Consider the following 15,002-nt stretch of genomic DNA (forward strand, 5'->3'; position numbering starts at 1 on the left):
CGATGCCCGGACCGACGCCACACGCTGCGCTGTCGCTAAAGCATGCGGCTCAAAGCTCGGGGACGGCGGCGGACGTTTTGCGAGGTGAACCAAGCAAGCAAGGAAGGCAGGGAAATGGGTCCAGGGTTTGCTAAAAATGGAGGAGCGGATACCGTGATGACGACGCCCCCCGCCCCAAGCTCTTTTTTTTTTCTCCAATCCCCAAATGTCTTGGGCTGCGTCAGCCAACAAGAAATTCCCCAATGCCAGTTCAGTGATTCACAAATGATACAATGATAAGGGTGTTCACAGTGGGAGGCAGCACAAGAAACTTCCAAGAAAAAAAAAAAAGCACATTGCGATTTTCCATTGCTCTGCTGGGCGGAGGCTCTTTTTTGGGTGGGCGCTTATTAAAAAACACCAAAGGGAAAAAACCATCTGACTGCCTAGAAAACGCCCAGGCCGGCGCCAGCGAAGCCTTGTTTTCCATCCCCACACAAGCGTCTGTAAAGCTAGAACTCAAGAACTGTTCTATGGGGAATTTGTTTTTCTCTTTCCTCTTTTTTTCCCTCAGTTTTCTTGTTTCTAACGCCATCAGATTGTTCCGTTTCGGACCTGACGTCTTTTGCATGACATCTAACTGCAGCAGATTTTGTCAGTTTTTATTTGTTTAAAACCATATTGTTATTTTTCTTCTAATCTAGCTCCAAATTGCTCACGGAACTACGTTTTCTATTACTGCTACACTGCGTACATACACCTTTGTTTAACTTGGGATATCGATTGCCTGTGGCATTTTATCCGCCTGACATTACTGGTACACCTTTACCTTCCCTTACCTTCCAATTAAACCTCTCATTTTTTATCGGTTCCCCCCGCATCGTCAAACGGGCCACCACACCCCCAAAAAGCTATCCTTAATGGGTTGGGAACCCCCCAAGCTCCAATTCGACGATGCAGATGAAGTGTTCCCCCCTCCTCCGGATTGGAAACCTCGCCGCATCGATGAGGATGCAATAACATACCGTGATAAATATGTCGTGCTGTACGATTACAGTGAAATCGGTGCGTCAATCTGTTTTCTCCAGCCTAGTTCTTCTTGTGATTTGTTGCTACAAAGTTTGGGGTGGCGCATCATAGCTTGTGCTAGTAGTGTAACCGTAACTGACAACGACACCTTTTTGCTCCCCTGCTGTTTAATAATAGACCAGGACAAAGCTATCCAGGAGCTCGGAGAGCTCGTCCGCGACCTCGATTCCGTTGGTCTACACACCGAAGTTCGCGCAGGCCACGAGCAGACCCTGCTTATATTCGTCAAAGCTCCGAGGGAGGTCCTCGGCAACTATGTCTACAAGTCAAGGTGTGTACTAGCTACACTGGCGAAAAGAAAAAGAAAGAAAAACCCCCGGCCGTGCTATTCCTGTCACCAAAGCTATATTTGCTGATCAATGCCGGACAATTCAAATATACAGGGTAAAAGATTGGCTCTATGGAGTTTCCAGCGAGCGCCCAGCGGTCGGGGCCAAGAATCAGATTGTCGACGGCGCCTTCGAGGCCGAGGACCTGCTGTCCATGTACCACCTGGTCAGCTGGAGCAAGAGCCTGGGCGGCGCCGGAATCACGCCGGGTCTCGGGAAATGGGAGAGGGTAAAGTCGATATTCCCTCTACACAACGAAAGGGTCAACCAGGGGCTGCTCATCGACCTGAGCAAGCGCATATTCCTGACCAGGACCGACCTGGACCGCATCCGGAACCTGTTCGGCGCCAAGGTGGCCATGTACTTTGCCTTCCTGCAGACTTACATCGTGTTTCTCTTCTTCCCGGCCGTCGCTGGATTCCTGGCCTGGGCGTTCCTGCCCAAGTACTCCCTGGGCTTTGCTCTGCTCATTGAGCTCTGGTGCATCACCTTCCTCGAGTACTGGAAGCTGCAAGAGGTCGATCTCGGCATCAGGTGGACCGTCAGGGGTACCGGCGAACTCAAGGTCAACCGGCCAAAGTTCCAGCCTGACAAGATCACTCGGGACCAGACCGGTGAGCTGGTGCACCACTATGCCAAGTGGAAACAGGTCGTGTGGCAGATTCCGCAGATACCTTTCTTTGTTGCGTCGCTGGTCAGCCTGGGAGGCATCATCGTTATGGTGTTTGCCCTTGAGGTTCTGATATCGGAAGCGTACGAGGGCCCGTACAAATATTATCTCGTAAGTCCAAGTCTGGGTTGCAGACCTCAATAGCAACGAGCCTGTCTGGCTGACATAACCCACTAGGAATATCTCCCTACCGTTCTTCTTGCTGTCCTCCTGCCCCGTATTTCGGGCTTCCTAGAGGGCGTCACAACGACTCTGACCGAGTGGGAGAACCACCGAACCGCAGACACGTACGAAATGTCCCAGACGCAGAAGCTCTTCGTGCTCAACTTTATCATCAGCTACCTGCCAATTTTCCTGGTCGCCTTCGTATATGTGCCTTTCGGGGACGTCATTGTCCCCCAGCTCGAGGCCTTGGTCCACCGCTTTATTTCAGCCAGCCACATGACGTCGGCCTTCCACTCGGACCCGGATAAGCTCCGTAACGAGGTCATCGCCCTCACCGTGACTGGCCAAATCACCGGCGCGGGCGAGGAGCTCATCCTGCCGTACATCCTGCACAAGGGACGCAGCTGGTACAGAGACTGGCGGTCGGCGCGCATCTCGCGGACCAAGACCATCGACTTCAAGACCGTCATGGCGGATGACCCGGCCGAGACGGAATTTTTGCGCCGGGCGCGCAACGAAGCCGACCTCGAGACCTATGACGTGCAGGCAGACTACCTCGAGATGATACTGCAGTTTGGGTACCTGGCCTTGTTCTCTCCCGTGTGGCCCCTGGTCCCCATCGGATTCCTGGTCAACAACTGGTTCGAGCTGCGGTCCGACTTTATCAAGATCTGCCACGGCTCGCAGCGCCCCGACCCGGTCCGTGCCGACTCGATCGGGCCCTGGATCGAAAGCCTCGAGTTCCTCACCTGGGCCGGCAGCATCTCGACGGCGGCCATCGTGCACATCTTTGGCGACCGCGACACGTGGGGCGGCCACCTGCTGCACCGCGGCGAGTGGTGGTCCCTGCCGCTGACGGTCTTTGTGAGCGAGCACGTCTACCTGCTCTCGCGGGCCGTGGTGCGCAACGTGCTGAACCGCATTGGGTCGGAGCAGATCCGCCGCGAGCGCCGGGAGCGCTACGTCATGCGCAAGCAGTTCCTCGCCGAGCTCGAGGCCAACAACAAGGCCGCCACCGGTCTCGACGTCAAGGAGCGCGAGCGCCGCAAGTCGGTGCGCGTCACCGGCGCAGACCTCTTCTGGACCAAGCAGGTCGACGCCGAGCTCAGCTACGAGGCCGGTGCGAACATCATACGAACGCTCAAGGCCGACGCCGAGCATCCCTCGGATTTCGAGGTCAAGGAGGAGTGACTGTTTGAAGGGCCAAAGCCGACGTGGTCGAATGGTTGTACCAACTCTAGTATAGAATGAGAAAAGGAGAGACAAGGAGAAAGAATGGATATCAGTTTCTAGTATACTGGTATGTTTAGTGCAGCGGACAGCACTGTTCAAACAGGTCATAACCGCTGGATTCGATGAACGATTTTCTTTGTCTTCCATCTTTGCTTTGTTACAACGCAACTTAATTGTACTATCGCTATCAATAGCATATATGAAGCTTGGATTGGCTAATATGGCACGGAACTAAGCTTCGGTATAACAAAAAAAAACAAAAAAAAACAAAGAGAAAACATTTTTGGGGCACAGGTATTGTTTGTCAATGATTTGGGATGCTAAACGAACTACTATAAAATCAAGAACAGAGTCAAACCCAAATATAAAGAAGGGAAAATACGACGTCTTGCCTTTTCATAACCGACCTATTTTAACTAGACTAATACATATACCCAAACACATACCGACTTGCATCAACACAGATACTGAGTACAGTTGACAACAACAATAGTAATATACACTGTCTCGTATCAAGAAACTTATCCCAAATTACCACTAAGCCTGTAAATACCTCGCACCAACGGCAGCCACAACGCCGCCCACGCCCACGGCAGTAGCATACCAGAGGCGGCCGCGCCCGGCAACGCGGCGCTGGTCCTCCATGGTCTCGCCCTTTTTGAAGCCCAGCGAGTTCTTGATAGTCATCTTGCCGGCGTTGTCCATGCTATACGGGGGGTACGTAAAGCCGAGGAGCCTGTCGACCCAGGACGGGATGTGGACGACGGGCCGACGGTGCACAAAGCTGTCGACCCCGTGGCGACCATGGTAGGCGCCGTGGCCCGAGTCGCCGACGCCGCCAAACGGCGCGTCGTCGAACGCGACGTGCACCGCAATGTTGTTGACCGTCACGCCGCCCGAGAGGGTGCGGTCGAGCACGTGCTCGACAAAGGCGTCGTCGCGCGCAAACATGTACAGCGCTAGCGGCGACGGCCCGCTGCTGATGGTGCGGATCGCCTCGTCGGGTGTCGCCGTGATGACGGGCAGGATGGGGCCGAACAGCTCCTCGGACATGAGCGGGTCCGACAGGGTGACGTCGCGGACGACCGTCGGCTGGAGGTAGCAGGTCTCGCGATCGCGCCCACCGCCCTGCACGACCTTGCCCGAGGTGGCATCGAGCAGGCCGCAGAGGCGGTCAAAGTTGCGCGTGTTGACGATGTGGGTCAGGTGGTCCCTGGCCTCGCCCTCGACGAACTTGGCGCACCAGTACGAGGCGCGCTCGACGAACTCGTCGGCCACCTCGGGGTCGACAAAGACGTGGTTGACCGAGAGGCAGATCTGGCCGGCGTTTTGGAACTTGGCGAAGGCGATGCGTCGCGCCGAGTAGTCGATGTCAGCCGTCTTGTGCACGATTACCGGGTTCTGACCGCCGAGCTCCAGCACGACCGGGGTCAGGTGCTTGGCGGCGGCGGCGGCGACGATGTGGCCGACCTTGGTGGATCCCGTGAAGAAGATGTGGTTAAAGCGCTTCTCGAGCATGTAGCCCGTCTCGGCCGGCCCACCCGTGACGATGCGGATGGCGCGTGGGTCTAGATACTTGGGCACGAGCTCCTGCAAAAGCCGCTCCGAGTGGACGCTCAAATCTGACGGCTTAAGGAGCACACAGCAACCGGCGGTGATTGCCGAGATCACAGGCTGCAAGAGAAGTAGCATTGGATAGTTCCAGGCACCCATGATGAAGGCAACTCCAAGCGGCTCCTTGCGAATGCGCGCCTTGAAGAGCCACGACCCGAGGGGGATCCCGGTGTTGATGGGCTTTGTGGACGTCCAGTCCTCGAGGTTTTTCAAGTGCGAGATTATGTCGGCTTTTACAGACCTGATGTCTGTAAATAAACTTTCAAAGTGATGCCGGTTGAGATCTGCCTTGAGGGCGTCGAATATGCGATCCATGTTCTCGTCCATCATCCACCACAGCTGCTTGAGCTGCCATCGCCGCCACGCCAAATCTTTGGTGAGGCCAGTACGGAAAGTTGCATGCAGTGTGCTATGAGCATCGTCCACTTCAGCTGGAGTCGAATAAGTTGTTTTAATGGGGGTGACGCTGGTCACTGTAGTAGTTGTGGAGGTCATTTTCCCCCCTTTCGTTTTTCTTTACTTTTTTTCTGTTTGATCTTTGTTATCGCCCTTGATAGATATGGTAACGAAGGGCGACAAGATATATGAGCACAAAGGTAGTTGTTTCAAAGAAGACACGACCTCTCGATCTCCCCCCAGGGTAGGATATAGTTCCTGTAATAAAAGGATAAATTGTGTTCGGAGGTGTCAAGGTTCGGGGTTGGTTATAAAATTTATCTCGCACAGCGGGTCAAATCCGTGTCCGAGGGTGTGGTAGTAGAGCATTCGGGGATTGTGTGTGGACTTTGAAAGTTGTGCCTTCATCCCCCCTTACACTCGGAAGATGTGACATTGTCTAGATTTAACCTAAGCCTAGATTGTACTGGTCAGTTTTCACAACAAGAGCTATATAATTAGTTATATGATCTGAATGTGCGGAAAGACACCCGCATTTCACTACTCACCATGGGGGTCTTGATATATTTATTTCTGGATTCTCAGCCTTTCACAGCCGATGGTTCAGCTGAAATAGCCCAGGTCAGTCGTCGTCAATGTGGCGTGTTGCTTCGTCTTCGGTTCTCACAAGACGAACTCACAAGCAATCGGGTTGACCAGGTAAACTTTGGTTGAAGAAATTGAAATAAAATTCATTATAAGTCGCTAATCCAAACCCAACAAATGCTCCAAAAAATGTCAAAATGATGAGACTGACGTCTTCATCACCTGCGGCCACCTATTTGGCCGATGTATTCAAACGAAAACGGATCCGCCTCTGTCCACTTCAATACGTGGATTGCTGGTGCCCCTCCATCTGATGCTAGCTCGACGCCGTAGAGGCGCTGGTCTCGATCGAGGGCTAGAGAGGAAAACCTTAGTTGCGACGGCCCACCGAGGAACCGTGCTCGGCGGTTGCGTGTCCAGGTTGTCTGGTCCCACACGTGGCAGTAGAGAGTGCCGTCGGGGTCGTTCTGCAACAACAGCGTCCGTTTCGATTGCTTGTATGGCGCGCTCGCCAGCTTGGGCGCGCTGATGTCTACACTATTCTCCACAACTCGTTGTCCTGGACAAAACGAGACTTCCATGTCAGCATGTCGAACAGGCTTCTTGGGAGGACAATGACATCGACATACCTGGCTCCCACTGCTTGAATCTATTGAACTTGTATTCGGAAAGGGTCCCTTGGTTGTCATAATACAACCGCATCTCACTAGGCTCAACCCGAGACTCGGCAAACTCGGACATGGCCACTGCTGAGCGAGACAAGGTATCTGATCCAAACGTAGCTAGTTTGGTCCAGTCGCTGGAGTTGAGCATCTTGATGGTCCTCTCCGCGTTTTGATATGTCACATAGATATAATCGGTGCAGGAGGGTAATTGGTCGCAGCGATGCCATACGGCCCCGATCTGCGTCGTCTTTCCCGCTTCTCTGCTGGGGTCATTCGGCTTGTTCGGTAGGTCTCCGCGGTCCCACTTTTGGTATCCCACGTCTGTGGTCTTGATCTCCTGGATCTGAAACGAGTCTCCATCGACGTAATACACGCGAACCTCAAAGTTGTACCACGGCGGTCCACTGGCAACTGCGGCCAAGGGCGAGCCGCGCTTGACATTGATTGGGTTGCCGGCATCTTCCAAGAGCTTGGAAATATTGTAAGTCCTCCAAGATTGCTCGTCCTCTTGTACTGACAGCTGAATGCCCTGGTTGGTGTCCTGAGTAAAAACTCCATGCCTGACCTCTCCGGTTGGCTGCGTCCAGTTAACGGCAGAAATCTCCGAGTCTGACCGTAAGGTCAACCCGGGATTGATCGCACCCTGTTCAGAAACCGGGCGCTGCTGGCTAGCCCGTCGTTTGGCGTCACTGCTGAGTACGCCGCCCACAACTGCAGCGATGACTATGATTGCCATCACCACACAACCTATTATTATCCAGAACAATTTGGAAGGCAATCCACAAATTGTCTCCCGCTTCCACCACGGTTTCACGAATTGAGCGCTTCCGCCGGGGTATGGGTTGCCTTCCCTAGATAACTGTGAGCCGAATCGTGAGCTCGAAGGTGCGTTGTACTGTGCTTGGTAGCAAGATTTGGAATATTCGCCCGGCGGCGGGCCGTAGTATTCGTCGGGTTCGGGAAGGTGCGTCACGGGCTCATTATGTGTCGATGAATGGTATGTTGCTGGGGATGAGTACTGGGGGAGGAATGGTGCTTTTGCTGAGTTGTGCGGGTCGTATTCGCCGTTTGCGGACCAGTATTCGGCGTATGGATCGACAGTACCCTTCCGACTGCTCGGTGCTAAACTTGGCACTGCCGTTGAGGCGACGACCGCAGAAGTTCCCATCACGGAAGGCGATGTTGTCGCGCTCCCGCTGATGATGGTCCCTTCCGGCAGCACTTGTGGAAACGCCAGCCCACTAACCTCAGCATACCTTTCGGGCTCATCAACCGAGTATGGCGTGTTCTGGTGCGCAGTTTTGTTAAACAGCATCTGATGGGTCCCGAGGAATTTGACGTTGAACTCGTCCTCAGGTGGCGGTCTCCCTAGCGACGCCGGCGCCGCCGACGAGGGGCCGGCGGCGCTTGTTGCGGGCGATGTTTCTGCCGGGAAGAAAGGTCCATGCTGATGAAAAGCGTCGTCCCGGTCGGGAGCCGGGGTGTGGTTTGTTGATGACGGATGGCGCCCACTCGAGCCGGATTGTTGTTCCATTATACTACGCACCGGGCTCGGACGGCGCGCCCGTCAAACTCGCGGCTGCGCTAGTACAACCTGGACACTGCAGCACGCACCCTTCGCAGAAAAAAACTGCTTTTGGCTGCCTGCCCCTTTGCGGGCTATGGATGCATCTGGTGGGTTGTATAGAGAAAGAAAAAAAAAACCTCGATATTCTCGGCGATAATGTCCAACAAAATGAATTTGCTATGGGGTTGATTGATACCGGAGAGATTTGCTGTCGTCCACCACCTCGAAACCAACTTGGCGTTTCTGCAGTTCTAGGTGCTTTGCTCCAGCTACTTTGCAACAAAGAAGAGAGAAGCCGGCCTCCATGTCAGCGGGGAGGCAATGTGCCTGCCCCGGAAACTGGGCTGGGGGGACCATCGGCGCTGGGTACAGAAAACTGCTAATTACCACACAACCACGACAAACTGAGATTGGTATGGGTGCGACGGCCCACAACTCGGGGGCGAGGTCACAAAAGCGACCAGTCATATGGGCCGCCGAGGCCGGGCAGTGTGGCTCCTGCGAGTCTTTGGTAGGATTTGATGGTCGCCAGGTCTGGTCGTGTCGGTCTCCACTGTCAGGATTCTGTGGCACCTTGGCGCTCGCAACGCGGCCCGCTGCCCTCCATCGTTGACTTTATGCATTGCGTCGAAAGGGTTCACGAACGCAGGAGTGTTAACGTTAACGAAGTTAACCTTTTTTTGACTTGCATAGAGATACAGCTTCGTTGGTATGGCTAAACAATTCAACAAAGGTTTTTAATATCAAATACTTAGCAAGATGATGGTTCCCTAACTAAGATAGATAGCATGGCCCCGCAAGACATTTAGACCGGTACTATAAATAGCCAAGACATGGAACAGCGACCCGTTGTAGAGATTGTGTGTTGTGATGTTTCTTCAATTTGCCAGCCTTACCGGCATAAACACAAACACCTGCAGTACCTGCAGACTTACAAATATGAAGATCCAAAAGATTTGTAAATAAAATTTAAAACAATAGCCATAGAGAAGTAAGAGTCCTAGAACTATCTAGTCTAACATTCTTTGTGTTTGGGCTTGCGCCATCCTCCCCCTTGTGGTATGGTTGCAGAACTCCATGAAGCCAGGGGGGTGGAGTCAACTTCCATTGGTCGCACCAACACTAACCCTAACCCTCACCAGATCGTTACCAAACTCTCCGGTCAAGCAAGGTAAGCCGTCCGTTACATCCGCACTTTCACTCCTCCCATCCGCAGCGTCAGTGGTGTAATGGTTAGCATCTAAGCTTCCCACTCATGTGGCTGTGGTTCCGTCACAGACAATGCTTAGGACCCTGGTTCGATTCCTGGCTGACGCAAGCTATAATCCTTTTGCTTCAGTTCGTAACCTATAATACAACATATTTTGCTGTTCTCGTTGACACCATTTTATATGGATGGATTATGGACAAGACAATTAGGATATGCGGAGCGTTCCTACACCGTGGACTAGCGTCTGGGCTCAGCCGCGGCACGCCGAAGTTGGTGGCGGATAAACAGGGATGTCTTAGCCTGTATATCCGTCTGATAAGATAAGAAAACAAAGTCAAAGTAGTGTGGGTCCCTGTAGACATGACATCGCGTACCGCGCCTCGTCGCCAACGTCACCTCGATGCGCAAAAACACTCCGGCAACTCATCACTCGCCGCCGCGAATCCTGCCGTAAATGAACAATAGGCTCCCACCGTCACCCGGTTCTTTTTTAGCCACTTAGGCTCCGCGACAATGCCGCCCAAGTTCACAGCGAATCCTCAGAAGCCCTCGCGGTATCGCGCCGGCAAGCCCACTCAGCCAGAATCATCGTCCGAGTCCGACAGCGATGATGAGCAGCCGAGGGAGAAAGCAGCCAAGAAGGTGCCAGAGCCTGCAGCTGCGGCGCGCAAGCCCACCGGTGCCGGGAAGATCATCAGCACCGGCTCAGCCAGCAAGTCAGTGGTGCCGTCTGTGAAGCCCTCGACTGGGGTAGACGCAGCCGCCCGCGCCCGTGCCGAGGCGGAGCGCAAGGCAAAGGAGGACGGGTTCGTTACAGAAAGCGAGGAGAGCGGCAGCGGGGAGTCTGGGGAGGAAGATTCGGACGATGAGAGCGGCAGCAGCAGCAGCAGCGAAGACGAGGCGCCGCGGCGCAGGCTGATGATGCGACCAAAGTTCATTCCCAAATCACAACGCAACGCTGCACAGGATGCATCAGCGAGTGGAGACAAACCCGACGAGGAAGCAGACGCGGCAGCCCGTCAGGCGGCTCTAGACGCCGCGATCGAAGAACAGGTCCGCAAGGACGCCGCAGCCAAGGCGGCCGGTCAGAAGCACTGGGAGGACGATTCGGATGCTGAGCCCGGATCCGATTTTGTGGATGACACGGACGACATTGACCCTGAGGCCGAGTACGCGGCGTGGAAGGTTCGCGAGCTCAAGCGTCTCAAGCGCGAGCGGGAGGCGATCGAGGAGCGGGAACGCGAGGTGCAAGAGAAGGAACGCAGGATGGCGCTGACCGAGGAGGAGAGGCGAGCCGAGGACGAAGCCAAGATCGCCAAGCAGCGCGAGGAGCAGGCCAACCGGGGAAAGATGGGTTATATGCAAAAGTACTTCCACAAGGGCGCCTTCTTCGCCGACGATGCAGCCAGAGAGGGCCTCAACAAGAGAGACCTCGCGGGCGTAAGGTTCCAGGACGATGTCAAAAACCGGGAGCTGCTCCCACAGGCGCTTCAGATGCGTGACATGACCAAGTTGGGCAAGAAGGGCGCTACAAGGTACAAGGATCTCCGGTCTGAAGATACAGGGCGCTGGGGAGATAGTGGAGGAAAGGATCGATATGGCAGAGGGCTGGGAGATCGCTTCGATGGCGACGAAAGGTTCAGACCGGATAATGACAGGGGCGGCGGCTACGGCCCGGATGGTGCTAAGGGCGCCAATGCAATTCCCTTAGGAGAAAGGAAGGAGGACAGTCGCAGGGACAGATATCAGGAGTCTCGCCGTGACGACAGCAGGGATAGAGACAGGAAGAGCTACAGGACTCGGTCAAGATCGAGGTCGCCAAGGCGGCAGGACAGGCGAGACTATGATAGAGATCGGCATACTTCAAGATCGCCCAGGCGTGATCGAAGAGACTACAGCAGGGAACGGAGGAAGCGATCTACATCTCGAGGTGGTAGAGATGGGGATCACGGTGATAAGCGACGAAGGATAGACACAAGATAGTATGTATCTATGGAGGTCTTTTTGGGATAATTCCAGTCACTAGTTTATTGGTGTTCCTGATATGAACAAGCGCTTGACATGGTCGGTTACAATTCACCGTTGTGGTAGCTCGAAGATCAAATCCAGGTATGAAATAACCTGCCCATCCCACTGATGACGATGTGAAATGCCAAACGACGTGTTGTGTTTTGCTGCGCTAACCAAGGAAGTCTGCCAGCTTTCTGCCAAAGTCGGATTTGATATGTTGAAGACAATTCATTGCTCACATGCGGCTCAAATTGTCGTTTCAAATCACAGGTAGGAACGCCAAAGTGTTATCAATCGTCTGAATGAATTAGACTAAGTAATCTGCCTAAAGGGTATTGTGTCGACGAAGTGAAATCCCAATTAAAAAACCCTATTCATGATGTCCCTGCCTCGCAAATGTCCGAAACGCCGTCTGAATTTGTCATGAGAAGAAAGCTGCGTCCCATTCGTGGAAGCGATGAGGATGCATGGTGAACTGCTTAGTGCTTGGCAGCCTCCTTGTTGGCGGTGGCCGAAGCATCGTGCTTGTGCTCGTTGCCCTTGTCCTTGAGGGCGTCAATGCCGGCCTCGGCACTGTTATGGGGCGTCAAAGTCAGTAAAGGTTCAGTGGCTCTGAGATGAAATTGAAGGGCTCAGCTTACCGAGTTCCAAGGCTGGCGTTGTTGTCCTTGGCGACCTCCTTGTTGGCCTCCTTGGAAGCACCCGAGGTGGCGCTCTGGACGGTCTCGGAGACGTAGTTGGCGGCTAGAAGAATGTCAGCGGATGTGTGAGGATGGATTGGATGGATAGCCATGCACCAAAGCTGTGACTGAGAGGGAAGTGAAGCTTACCGTTCTTGACGGTGTCCATGTTGATTGATTTGAAGAAGACAAGTAGTCTTGGTGATTGTTTGTGATTGTTTGTAGTGGTAGATGTTGGAAGTTGATTGTTGTGGTGGATGATTGAGAGAAGAGAAGATGATGGTTGAAGGTGGGAGAGGTGATGTTTAAATATCCAGGAAAACGTGACTGATTGCTCAGATTCTACTTGTGGTTCTTGCCTCGCCAGGTATTCTACCTGGCCCGTTGTTTGCCATCAAAGGAAGGTACGTTTGTCGGTGCCTCACTTTGGTATGGCGAACGCATGTGAAGCGCCTGGATCTGACGTCATGGATATTGGCATTTACAGCCCGTCCCACTGGAAAGGAAGGCAAGCAGTCACGAGAGCAATGGCCGCTCGGCGCCTTTGGTGGGGGTTGCTCACAGACTGCCGCTCCTTTCTTCCTGATTGGGGTCATATCTCAATCCCCTCAATCATCATCATTGGTTACTGTGGCTGTCAGGTAGTTTGGGTTGGAGGACCGTTCATCCAAGCAAAACAACGAATGACATCACAGGCACGCAAAGGCAATTCCCGCGCGGCGCTGGGATGGAGCTACTAAGCTGCTAAGAACATCAGCCACTTGAAACTCCCCCACTTCTCAAAAAATACATGCAAACGATCGCGATCTGATGAGCTTCGTTTGACATGGCCTTTGACATTCAGACATGAAAGACCAGATTGAGGCGCTAGGCAATTGGCGGTGAATGTGGGAAGACCTTCCCGCTGCGTAGTTAGGTTTTGGAAGTTCAGACGGGCTCCCGCCGTTTGATCCTTAGTTTCTGTCAAGCGCCTCCCCCGGTACCTGGTTACTTTGATTCCGAGTCTGGACTCAATTCTTTGTACGTAGTATGTACATATGCAGGCGAGCTCAGACAACAGATTGCTTGCAGGAATGGCTCAAGTCCCGCCCGACTGGCGCCAACGCAGCTGCAGCTTACAGCCCTGTCTATCAGGGGCAGGTAGCTCCACAACCGTAGCTGTGGATGTGGATGTCAACAACCTTCCCGAAGCCACCGCAACACCGGTTGAGAACGAGTGGCGTAGTAATTGCCAATCTTGACGATCAAACTTGATACAAGATGTCAATTCGGGGTTTACTGTGGGTTGATTGCGTCAAGACCTTCCATATGTTTTTGTCTTGTATTTTTTTGCTGACTTTTCCTTCAATTGCTTTAGGTACTTTACCGGTACATAGCTGCGCGCCTTAGCTACCTACCGATATTAACAGTCGTAGTAATCCCAGCCGAGCTACCTATGTCACCTCAAACCCCACCTCAGTGGGGACAGCCGCTCTGAACCTTATGACGACACGACTTCATTGCCGACCAACTGGAACAAAAGCCTCATCAATGGTACCTTAGGCAAAAGGCGCCACTGCACATTGCAGCACAGCAACGCCGTCTTTTGTTTGACGAATAAGACATCAGGTCCACGCCATTTTGGGAACGGTAGGTCAGGCGGTGCTTTGAGAAAACGTGGAATCGGCGATCCCTTGCATAAGTGTCTCTAATCAAAATCCGCTTGCAAAACACCAGTAGACAAGCAAGACAAGCTACTCGTGCGGTTCCGTGACTGCTCTGCCTTGTCTGCCTCGGCTCTGCGTTGTTTACCGTGCTAGGAGAACCGGAGAACCAACCGTATACGTCACAAGACTTCGAATGAAATGCGATTGTCGTGGAGCCCAAACATTGCACATGCTTTACCATGGCAAACCACATACGTCGTAGACGCTCCACAGCACAAATCTCGATCGCGTACTTGTCAACATGCATACGTGGTTGGTGCTGCACGCAGGTGCTCAGGTGGGCATTTTCCGTGCCAATAACCTGCACCCTTTGGTGACCCTTGAGCGACCCTTGAGGCTACCCCGGAAGAACAAAGACCAGCCGTCCGCCAATACCCCGAGCATCGAAAACGTCAAATGCGGGAGATCGTCCTAGGGTCGTTAAATGCCTTGGAAAATCCCAGCCACGAAGTTTCACACAATAGGGGCTTGGCTTTGAACCTCGCGGGATTTCATTAACCACCGCAGCAAGGTCCCGCGCGGTGCATCTGCCTGCCACCAGAGGCGAAAGCTTGTTCAGCTTATTGCCCTATTGGACGAGTGCGTGTTTGTTATTGCCGTCGCATTCCAATTCCGTATGGAGGCTTACGATGTGTTGCACTCATCAAGATGTAGAGTGCCAGCAGACGTGCAGGACGCGTGGCTTCGGGGAGGACGACATCAATGTGTACAGCATAAGGTAGTGGAAAATACATGTGGCTAAGGGGCAACCCGCGTGGCCAGCAAGTACCGGATGCCCAAGTTACATAGCATGGAAGCTACCTAGGTACCTACCGGTAGATAAGGTCGGTACATATATAATAAGACAGGCATATTTAGCCAAGAATTGACCTTCGGTACAAATTACCTACTATTGCCCGGTCTAAGCAAGTTCAGGTCAAGCCAATACCCATTAAAGTAATAATAACATGCAAACTTTCAGCTTGGTACCTTCAATAATCGCATTTGCACAATCACAGTGGATGGACGTGACTTTTGTAAGGCCATGCTCGTATATAGTTAAATGGATGTGCCAGTGACTCGAGTGCCACGATGAAGCTATATTTGTTTTGCAGCAGCAAGAGC

General features: G+C 53.1%; 7 protein-coding genes and 1 non-coding gene across 8 annotated transcripts; 5 read left to right on the forward strand and 3 right to left on the reverse strand.

Moving 5' to 3' along the window:
• Positions 1-188: 188 nt before the first annotated feature.
• MGG_00720 (transmembrane protein 16K) lies at positions 189-3,950 on the forward strand. Its single transcript, XM_003718237.1, has 4 exons — positions 189-1,044; positions 1,186-1,339; positions 1,452-2,178; positions 2,245-3,950. The coding sequence occupies exons 1-4, from the start codon at positions 900-902 to the stop codon at positions 3,421-3,423; spliced, it is 2,205 nt and encodes a 734-aa protein (XP_003718285.1). The 5' UTR covers positions 189-899; the 3' UTR covers positions 3,424-3,950.
• MGG_00719 (aldehyde dehydrogenase 3H1) lies at positions 3,838-5,574 on the reverse strand (the record flags this gene model as incomplete). Its single annotated transcript, XM_003718238.1, has 1 exon — positions 3,838-5,574. One exon carries the CDS (start codon positions 5,572-5,574, stop codon positions 4,003-4,005), a length of 1,572 nt encoding a protein of 523 aa, XP_003718286.1. The 3' UTR covers positions 3,838-4,002.
• A 704-nt stretch (positions 5,575-6,278) lies between these two features.
• Positions 6,279-8,259, reverse strand: MGG_00718 (uncharacterized protein; the record flags this gene model as incomplete). Its single annotated transcript, XM_003718239.1, has 2 exons — positions 6,279-6,619; positions 6,690-8,259. 2 exons carry the CDS (start codon positions 8,257-8,259, stop codon positions 6,279-6,281), a joined length of 1,911 nt encoding a protein of 636 aa, XP_003718287.1.
• A 337-nt stretch (positions 8,260-8,596) lies between these two features.
• On the forward strand, positions 8,597-8,905 carry MGG_17388 (uncharacterized protein; the record flags this gene model as incomplete). Its single annotated transcript, XM_003718240.1, has 1 exon — positions 8,597-8,905. One exon carries the CDS (start codon positions 8,597-8,599, stop codon positions 8,903-8,905), a length of 309 nt encoding a protein of 102 aa, XP_003718288.1.
• Positions 8,906-9,507: 602 nt separating this feature from the next.
• On the forward strand, positions 9,508-9,609 carry MGG_20235. Its single transcript has one exon. It is a non-coding gene; the product is annotated as a tRNA-Gly (tRNA).
• A 285-nt stretch (positions 9,610-9,894) lies between these two features.
• Positions 9,895-11,634, forward strand: MGG_00716 (microfibril-associated protein). The gene has a single exon (XM_003718241.1). It carries the CDS (start codon positions 10,016-10,018, stop codon positions 11,483-11,485), a length of 1,470 nt encoding a protein of 489 aa, XP_003718289.1. The 5' UTR covers positions 9,895-10,015; the 3' UTR covers positions 11,486-11,634.
• A 163-nt stretch (positions 11,635-11,797) lies between these two features.
• MGG_00715 (glucose-repressible protein) lies at positions 11,798-12,568 on the reverse strand. Its single transcript, XM_003718242.1, has 3 exons — positions 12,343-12,568; positions 12,154-12,256; positions 11,798-12,085 (listed from the first exon to the last, which is right to left on the reverse strand). The coding sequence occupies exons 1-3, from the start codon at positions 12,359-12,361 to the stop codon at positions 11,992-11,994; spliced, it is 216 nt and encodes a 71-aa protein (XP_003718290.1). The 5' UTR covers positions 12,362-12,568; the 3' UTR covers positions 11,798-11,991.
• A 798-nt stretch (positions 12,569-13,366) lies between these two features.
• On the forward strand, positions 13,367-14,865 carry MGG_17389 (uncharacterized protein). Its single transcript, XM_003718243.1, has 3 exons — positions 13,367-13,472; positions 13,550-13,821; positions 13,912-14,865. Exon 3 carries the CDS (start codon positions 14,140-14,142, stop codon positions 14,311-14,313), a length of 174 nt encoding a protein of 57 aa, XP_003718291.1. The 5' UTR covers positions 13,367-13,472; positions 13,550-13,821; positions 13,912-14,139; the 3' UTR covers positions 14,314-14,865.
• Positions 14,866-15,002: the final 137 nt, after the last annotated feature.

Source organism: Pyricularia oryzae, chromosome 5, assembly GCF_000002495.2.
Source record: "Pyricularia oryzae 70-15 chromosome 5, whole genome shotgun sequence".
In the NCBI taxonomy this organism is placed as follows: Eukaryota; Fungi; Ascomycota; class Sordariomycetes; order Magnaporthales; family Pyriculariaceae; genus Pyricularia; species Pyricularia oryzae.